The sequence below is a fragment of the Orbicella faveolata genome, unplaced genomic scaffold (genome assembly GCF_042242905.1).
Source record: "Orbicella faveolata isolate gen_17 unplaced genomic scaffold, um_ofav_v1 contig_12, whole genome shotgun sequence".
NCBI classification, from domain to species: domain Eukaryota; kingdom Metazoa; phylum Cnidaria; class Anthozoa; order Scleractinia; family Merulinidae; genus Orbicella; species Orbicella faveolata.
Window position 1 is genome coordinate 4748414 of NW_028301539.1, and position 9087 is coordinate 4757500.

The following is a 9087-nucleotide window of genomic DNA, read 5'->3' on the forward strand; positions in this document are numbered from 1 at the left end:
AATAGTGGCGAATAGTGGCAAATAATGGTAAATAGTGGAAAGTAGTAGCAAATAGGGTACCCAGTATCTCGCAGTCAACCTCGAAGCAACTTAGGATGGGATTTTCCCGCTAAAAAGCACAGACACTTATCAGGACAAAAGGTGTTTCTAAACGTAATTTCTTCTGTTTTAATCGCTGCAAAAGCGTAAATACGTCTTTATTAGGTTATCCTTGTGTTTTCTGTTTTCTTAATGTTGGCGATGGACAGCCTACTAGCCTGAGTCCGGAGAAGAAAAGCTAATAAATTCACCGAAATTCTGTTGCTTATTTGGATAATTGATTAACGCAGGATATTAGATCTAAAGCGGTGACTATTGACGACTATTCGTTACTATTCGCCATTTTTCGCGACTGTTCGCTACTATTCGCACTATTCGAGACTATTCGCTATTCGTTATTCGCGACTATTCGCTATTCGGGTTTTCCAGACACCTGCGGCGGAGAATTATTCCAAAAAATGAAGTTTTTTTTCCATTACGCCTTTTTTCCCGAAGACAGCGGGGATCAATAACGATAAAGTTCTCAACATGCGCCGTTTTTTTGGGTTTTGCAACTCGCCCTTCACTCATGTAGTAAAAAGAGCTCGGAAATATCAAGTCAAAATACCATATCGTAGAATATGAATTATCTCCAAACTGCTCTGTCTTTGAAATGCTTATATTATTATTCGCCATTGCTATTTCTTCACTTAAACTTCGTGTTTGAAAACATGACAGGTTTACTTTGAGTTGAAGAATAAATTTCTTGTAACGGTCTGACCGGAAGTTTCTAGAATTTATGAAATATTTTCTCAAATTAAAAATACAAGCTTCAAGCCCAGAAGTTGGAAATTTATGCAGGAAAATAATTCATTTGAGTGTTTCCACCTTTTGCTGTTGACGAGTAATTTATGAATTTAAAGAATATCTCCATCAATGAAGTCAAATAAGGACAACATCAAGTATAAGTTGTCGATCTTAGTAAGCTAGAATTTCCGAAACACTTTGCAAATATCGATTAATTAAAACACATGTTCACTCATGTGTTTCCTTTGACCGTACCTGGTTGTCAACTTGAAGCAAAAGAATGGAAAGTTATCAGTCATTTTGAACAGTAAATTCTTATTTTGTCTTCGGTGTAAACAGCAGCTTGTACTCAGAGCTTTAGAAGAGGCGGAAAATGAAATAAAAACCAACTCTGGAAGGTAGTTGTTATTTGCATAGAAAAACGCAGCGATTAATTGCAAGGAATTCTTCATTTGAATTGTAGCCGTTGTGTATTTATCGTCGATTTAACAGGAAAGCTCCTTTCAGGAAAAGGGTAAAAAAAATGTCAATAGAGAGGATTGATCTTCAATTTCTCTGCAGAGGAGCTTTATTCCAAACAGGAAAAGTATTTTCCAAAGACCTTTTTCTCGAAGACTTCGGGGATTAATAACGATAACGTTCTGTTCACGCGATTTCATAACATGATATCAGTCAATATCATGATATCAGGAATAAATAACTTTTAGGATAACAGGAAGTTTTTAGAATTGAAGAAATATTTCTTGAAATTGAAAATGCTAGCTCGCGCATGTTGGAGTCCAATAGTTCAGTCGACTTTAAATGTGCATTTTTGTCCCTGTCGCGGTATTCATCATGAAACAAACTTTCTGCTATTACTCCTAAACTGAAGAAAAAAAGTCCGTCATTGGTAGCAAAACCATCTGCCAGGCTGTTATTCAGTTTTACCAAATCTATTGTTCATGGATGTCACTTACAATGATTTCAATAGCGTGAATTTTGAATAAGGCATTCCAGCTTATAGTTAAAGTCGCGCCAACACTACAGACAGTCATATCGCTTCGGCAGAGTAATGCCTAGGACAAACGTTTTTGAAGACGGAAAGCAGATCGCATTTACGACGTTTCAACAATTATACTGCTCACCAGATGTAACTGCTGAAATACACGGCCAGTTGACATTTATCTCAATTGTAAACGCTTTTCTGTCCATTGCTGCATTTCTTGGAAATGCTCTGATCCTCGTTGCTCTTCGCAAGGAGTCTTCACTTCATCCGCCTTCCAAACTTTTGCTTCGTAGCCTTGCAACAACTGATCTTTGTGTTGGTCTTATTGTAGAGCCTCTGGCTGTTAGTTTATTGGTGACTGTATTGAGTGAACATTGGAATATTTGTCGCTACGTATACGAGGTAGTCTCTATAATAGGCTTTATTTTGTGTGTGGTGTCTCTGTGGACACTGACTGCAATAAGCGTGGACAGACTTCTCGCCCTGTTGTTGGGATTGAGATACAGACAAGTTGTAACTTTGAAACGAGCCTATTTGATCATTATCACTATCTGGATTGTATCCACTGTCTCGGCTTCAGCAACTAAGTTCTTTTGGAATTCTCCTTCATGGTTGTGGTTTGGCATCATAGTTGTTTCACTGGGTCTGATAATCTCGACCTTCTCTTACACGAAGATTTTCTTCACCCTACGTCATCATCAACATCAAGTACAAGACCATGTTCAACAACCAAACCAAACAAATCAACTGAACATAGCGCGATACAGAAAGGCAGTGTTCACTGCACTGTGGTTGCAATTCACGTTAGTCGCTTGCTATCTACCATATGTTGTAGTGACAACTTTACTGGTTCAAACTGAGTCATCTTCATCAGTTTCTCTCGCTGTCAGTTATACATTTACTTTAGTTTTCTTAAACTCGTCATTAAACCCGATTCTTTACTGTTGGAAGATCGACGAAGTGAGACAAGGAGTGAAGGACACATTCAGACAACTGTACTTTGCTGTTGATCCAGTAAGGTCTCTTAGCTTATCAAGAAAAAAAGAAACAGAAACTAACATTGATCGTTAACGGATAAAATTCTCTAAAACGTAAGAGTAATAATATATTTTTAGTTTATTGGGTTTTGTGATATAGCTTTTGTCCTCTATGTGTGATTGGGATACCCCAAAAAAGATCTTTTAGCTTCCAAGAACAACAAAGACAAAGAATTATAATAAAATATATATGTAAAGAAAAAGACAGAACTTTTAAGTTTCAAAGACATGTTTCGACAGAACCTACTGTTATCTTGGACTGATTGATGTACAAAGCGTTGGAAGTAGAAAAATGCTAATTGTGACAACAAAAAGACGCAAAGCGTGAAAGTGTGAGAATTATAAGGAGAGTTCTATATTTACATGGGGTAATTGTTGATTCAAAGAGCGTTGATCTCTTTGAATATGAATAGCCTAGTTTATCTTAAGTTATAAATAAAATAAATAAATGAATAAATATCTTAATTGACCACTCCCCCAATGGGGCTTTTCAGGGCCAATGAAACCAAATGATGAAACAAATAATGGAAATGAACATAACATGGTTAAAAATCCCAACTGGCGGGAGGCAGACCAGTTGGCTATTTACAAGCATGACCGAGGAGTTGAACTAGGGTCTACCGAGAGACAACTCCAGCTGAGGGGTCAGAGCGGGACTTGAACCCGCGACCTCCGGATTTCAAGTCCGGCGCCCTAACCACTCGGCCTACTGGAGGCGTGATCCAAAACATGGAAACAATCTGCTGAACATAAGGTACGGCATTGTTCAGAAATCTGCAGATGTTTGAAAATTTGAGAGGCCTTATCACTGGATAAATGCTCTATCATAGAGGACAGTGCGCAAAAAACGGCTGGACATGCGCAGTATTAGTCAAGCATTCACCCGCCATGTCTCACGCCATTCGATTTTCAAAATGGCGGACGACGAATCAAAAACAAACAGGTCATTGTCATGGCTCTTGGCAACATCTTGCCCGCTCAAGGCTCTCATAAACAATTACTCGGCTACTTTGAGCAATCACCCGCGCACATGTGCTGACTCTGCGAAAGTATCGAAATGGTATTTTCAGATTTATCAAGCGATAAAGACAGCTCTTCCGAGAGGAAACTTTCAGCTTTTCCACATTCACTCAAGGTACCGTTTTTCCTTTTAGTAAGGTCATGTCAAGTTCGCTAAGGTTTTGAACCGCTATTTTTTATAGCTTGTTTATTTTTACGGAACATATAAAATATGACTTTTTATTGGTGCTGATGAAAATTTTTAAACGCTATTTGCTCGTGGACTTCTGTATCGTTGCCAGAAGAAAGAAAAGTGGAAGACGAATTCGTAAGTAGCACACACTAATGCCTAATTTTGTTGTGTTTTTCTCTTGTGTGCTATTCATTTGTGTCTGGTTTTGCCACTTCGGTGGAATCAGCTGAAAACTTGTAGTAAACTTATGGAGGTTTAATATGGCATTGCAGAAAGTTGTGTAGTATATTATTCCCCGTGCTTGATATTTTATGGCTCATGCTACTTCGTACTTACTACGATTCGTGTTCCTTGGCCACGCTGCTTTCCACGCGGTTGCGGGCCTCGTTGTTGCAAGCATTTCTCCATTGTGTTAACGAGAAAAGCAATCGGTCAAAATGGGTTCTTCTCCCACTTTCTGGGGAAACATTCGTTTATGTGAAGGCTTGTAGGTACATCGAAAATCGGTCAGTGTAAAACGCAGACTTTGCACTGCAGACTCAAGAAGGAAGGTACAATACAGACTGCAGACTTTTTAACTGAATCGTGTTACCAGTTTTGCTATCGAGAGCTAACCGTAAACAGGCTAACTGGAGAATATATTCAGGCTAACCCTGGGGCGGATACAGAGGAGGGCTTTCTAGACTCCAATGTGGCAAGTGCAGCGTTAGTAGAGCTTAGTAGTGGAGCCTTTTGTATGAAACTTAATAGAAGAAAGACTGGACATTTATAACTGTATTGTTTTACCCATCTAAACTTAACCATGTAAGTAGTCTCTAACTATCATATTGTACTCTGAGTTAGTATTGTGTTGTACGTAATATTACTATTTTCCTCTTTTTTATTTTTTTTTGTTTTTGTTTTTTTGTTTAGTTTCTTATTTGTTTTCAGTTTGTAAATTAATAGCAATTACCCAATTAGAAACAAAGGCAGTCCCCTGTAGGAGGATCCGGTGGCATTCTCCCCTGGAAAATTTTGGAAATTGTGGTCCTTGGAAATGGATTTCTGTCATTCTGAGGCCAAGTTAGCATAATATGTTTTAGTTTTTTTTTTTTTTTTTAATTTAGGGAGTTCCACCCAACCCACCGAATCCCCTATACCCCCCTCAGCTAACCCGAGTGATTTTCAGTCTACACCTAGAGATATTCAGGCTAAGCCAGGGTGCAGATTCCCACTCGCTTACGGGAAGTGGTCGCTTACAGGAGCTTACACCATATTGGGTCAATATTTTGCCTCATTAGCATATGGTAACTACAGAGACTTATCCCATGACTGAAATGGTCTGAAATATTTTATTCATGTGAAAAGTCCATTTCGAGAAACAATCCGGTACTTCCCAAATTGTCGTCTCTTGTACTACCTAGGAATGTGACAAACTTTATTATCTAATTGTCGCTCTATGATCTGTCTAGTGCACGTAATCGCTTACGGTAGGTAAGAAACAAAAGAAAATTTCGAGCTTTTAGCTGTAAAAGTGGCCGTGGTCGCTTACGAGAGGTGGTCGCTTACGAGAGGTTCCAAATATAGTGATTTCACTTGGAAACTTTTGGTATTTTGGAAAAGGCTGGTCGCCGAGGAGAGGTAGTGAATAAATATTGGAATATTTGTCGCTACGTAGTAGTCGCAGCTTCCATTACAAGCTTTATTTTGTGTGCAGTGTCTCTGTTGACACAGACTGCTATAAGCGTGGACAGACTTCTCGCCCTGTTGCCGGGACTGAGATACAGCCAAATAGTAACTTTGAAGCGAGTCTACTTGATCACTATTACCTTTTGCGTTGTGTCCACTGCCTCTTCAGAATATATTGGTTTTGAGATGTTAATTTAGACTAGTTTGTTGGAACTGAACATCGCAGGATTAATTTTTATACTTCTCAAACAGCTTATGCAAGGAGTTTCCTTTCAAGAAAGTTTTAACGATAGGTTTTAAATCTGAGGTATAATGAAAACTAAGGAGATTCACTCTACACCTCTATCATAATGACTTAAAATGAAGATACAGATAATGAGAAAAAAATGACCATCACAACTTAACTGGCAAGCGCTGGAAAACAGGAAATATTATGCTTTACAAGTTTAACCGGATGAATACATCAACATTTGAAAAAAAAAAAAAAAAAAAAAAAAAAAAAAAAAAAAAAACAGAATATGGCGAGGCGGATGCTTCTGTAATTTTATAAGGGTCGTGAAACTGAAGCTCAATTTCAGCAAATTACCAAAACATATTGCAAACAACTCATTAATGGAGATGAATTCAAGATGCAGATATTAAAGCTGGGTTTTTTTTATAAAGATAAACAAGCAATTTTAGGACTTCCTGGTTAACGAGGTATATAGTTTGCGTTTACATTAAATAAACATTAAAAAACTTAAGGGGGGAAGCAAGTTTCTCGTCAGGCATTCCATTGAAACACGCTGTGCTTCTGGCCGCCACGCCAACCATATCATACCTCGATCGACTCGATGGTGAAACAGCCTTGTTCGATATTAGCCATCCTCCCTCCCCCATCCCTTCATTTTGACCAGCCCCATATCTTGAGTAGTCTTGTATTCCCTCGAAGACGTATCATCAAACATTATGCCTAACAATCATACTGACTTTTCAGAGCTTCTATTTACGATGCTCAATCAAATGAGGTACATTTTATGAACGGAACAAAGGCTGAAACACCACACTATATATATCGTATGTATTTTGATTGTGAGAAAACGTCCACCTTAACAATCTCTCGCTCTGTCATTTAGCTAAAGAATATAAATACCAAAAAACGGGATGTATGAGTCACGACTGACTGAATGTTAAGTAGAGGAAGTTTAGGAAAATGTTTGGGGGATTCAAACATGACGAACAGATTTTTGTAAGACTATTTGTTGGCGGATTGAAATAATATTTGCATGTTGCTTAATCGCTAGTAAATTGTGAGAAATTGGTCTGACCAGGCGTGCAGTCTGGTACTACTAGAACTTGGAGGCTTATTTAAGCAAACCACCACAACGACGGCAGCAGGATCGCCAGCGAACAAAAGATTTAATGAGCAAAAGAATAGCTGTGCACGTGCGTTATAAATCTTTGTACACTTCTCTGACGTCCTCTGCCAAACAAGAGCGTGAAATGACCAAGTTGTGCGTAGTCTGAGGAACGCAAGCAACGGCTAATATTTCGTATTCTCATTGGGAATTGAATGCTGTAACTACGTATCCAGACAATTGCGAATTTCGCTGATAAAATATAAATTCATTTTTGACTACGTTTCGTCCTCGGCGTCGCCGTCGTGGTGGCTTAAGCTCCTTAGTGATCCGCCCGCAGACGCGAGACTCAAACCTAATTGTTTGCAAATGTAGATTAATTTAAAGATGTTCGTTCAGGTGTTTCGTTTGCTGTAATTTTGGGTATAGACAGCAAACAGTGAATAGCAGAGTAAATTAAAATTAACTGCGTGAAACAAAAGGAATGGAAAGTTGTCAGTCATTATTATAAAGACCTTTGTTATTTTGACTTGGATATTATGAACAGCAGCTTGTACTTAGTGCTTTGGAAGCGATGGAAAATGAAATTAAAATCTGGCAAAGTAGTTGTCATTTATAGAGAAAATCGAGGAAATTAATTGAAAGGAATTGTATAATTTTGTGTATTTATCGCCGATTTAACCGAAACGTTTTTTCCCATAGAAAGGTAAAAAGATTGATAGCTATAGAAAGGGTTGATTTTCAATTTCTCTACAGGGAAGCTTTATTCCAGACAACGAATTTTTTTCCAAATCTACCTTTTCTCGAAGACATGGAGGATCAGTAACGATAAAGTTTTGATCAAGCGACTTTGCAACTAGTCCGTGACTCATGAAGGAAAGAGGGCTCGGAAATATCGAGTTACAATATCATAACTTAAAATACAACTGTTCTTTTTTTTGGTAAATGTTCATATCCGTCGCTATTACTATTTGTTCACGTAAACTGTCTTTGAAAACATATGACAGGTTAACTTGGTGCCGAGGAATAAATTACTTAGGGCGGTGCCCGGGAATTTCTAGGACTTGTAGAATAAACTTTAAAGAAAGAAAATCATGTTTCAGTTTAAATACCTGTTTCGACAGTAATTGCCGTCATCGTCGGTTATAACTAGAGTGAATTTGAATATACAATTTAATAAACAAGATTTCTATAATGGGTGTTGCCTGGAGTAACTTACATAACACGAATAAAGAACGTGGAATTAAAAACAAAAGAATAACAAGCAAATTGAAAATATAAAGAAACGTGTTTGAGAAATATCTCCTGACATTAAAAATGCAAGTTTTTGGCCCAGTTGTTGGATTTCGAATTTGTATTTTTGTCCTTGCATGGATGGTTATTATCAAAGAAAAAAGTGCTAATACTCCTACATGTTTTAGAAAGTCGCTCCTTGGCAGAAAAACCATCTGCTCGGCTGGTAACAAGGTAAAAAGTTTGACAAATTAAAAGGAGTGAATAATTTCGATCAAGGCATCCCCGGCCACCTGTCAACAACAATAACAACATACTAGTACTGAAGAATAATCATGGTCTCAGAAAACGTTTCTGGATACGAAAAGTAGAACAATTTTCTGACTGAACAAATATACTGCTCGCCAGATATCCTGACTGTTGGAATACACGGCCAGTTGATATTTATCTCAGCTTTAAACATTTTCTGTCCATTACAGCATTTCTTGGAAATGCTCTAATCGTAGTTGCTCTTGGCAAGGTGTGTTCACTTCATCCGCCTTCCAAACGTTTGCTTCGTAGCCTTGAAACAACAGATCTCTGTGTTGGTCTTTTTTCAGAACCTCTGTACGTGACTTTGTTGGTGACTGTAGTGAATGAATATTGGAATATTTGTTACTACGTAGTACTCGCAGCTTCTATAGCAAGCTCTAGTTTGTGCGCAGTGTCTTTGCTCACCCTGACTGCAATAAGCGTGGACAGACCTCTCGCCCTGTTGTTGGGACTGAGATACAGACAAGTTGTAACTTTGAAGCGAATCTAACTGATCAC

At 38.1% G+C, this 9087-nt stretch overlaps 1 protein-coding gene across 1 annotated transcript; it reads left to right on the forward strand.

Annotated features, from left to right (window-relative positions):
• Positions 1-1868: 1868 nt before the first annotated feature.
• Positions 1869-3268, forward strand: LOC149116229 (melanocyte-stimulating hormone receptor-like). Its single transcript, XM_089278602.1, has one exon. It carries the CDS (start codon positions 1877-1879, stop codon positions 2879-2881), a length of 1005 nt encoding a protein of 334 aa, XP_089134728.1. The 5' UTR covers positions 1869-1876; the 3' UTR covers positions 2882-3268.
• The last annotated feature ends 5819 nt before the right edge of the window (positions 3269-9087 follow it).

What these genes read in the sequence shown, in the direction of transcription:
- LOC149116229 (XM_089278602.1), top strand. Translation starts at nt 1,877, where the DNA reads ATGCCTAGGACAAACGTTTTTGAAGACGGAAAGCAGATCGCATTTACG.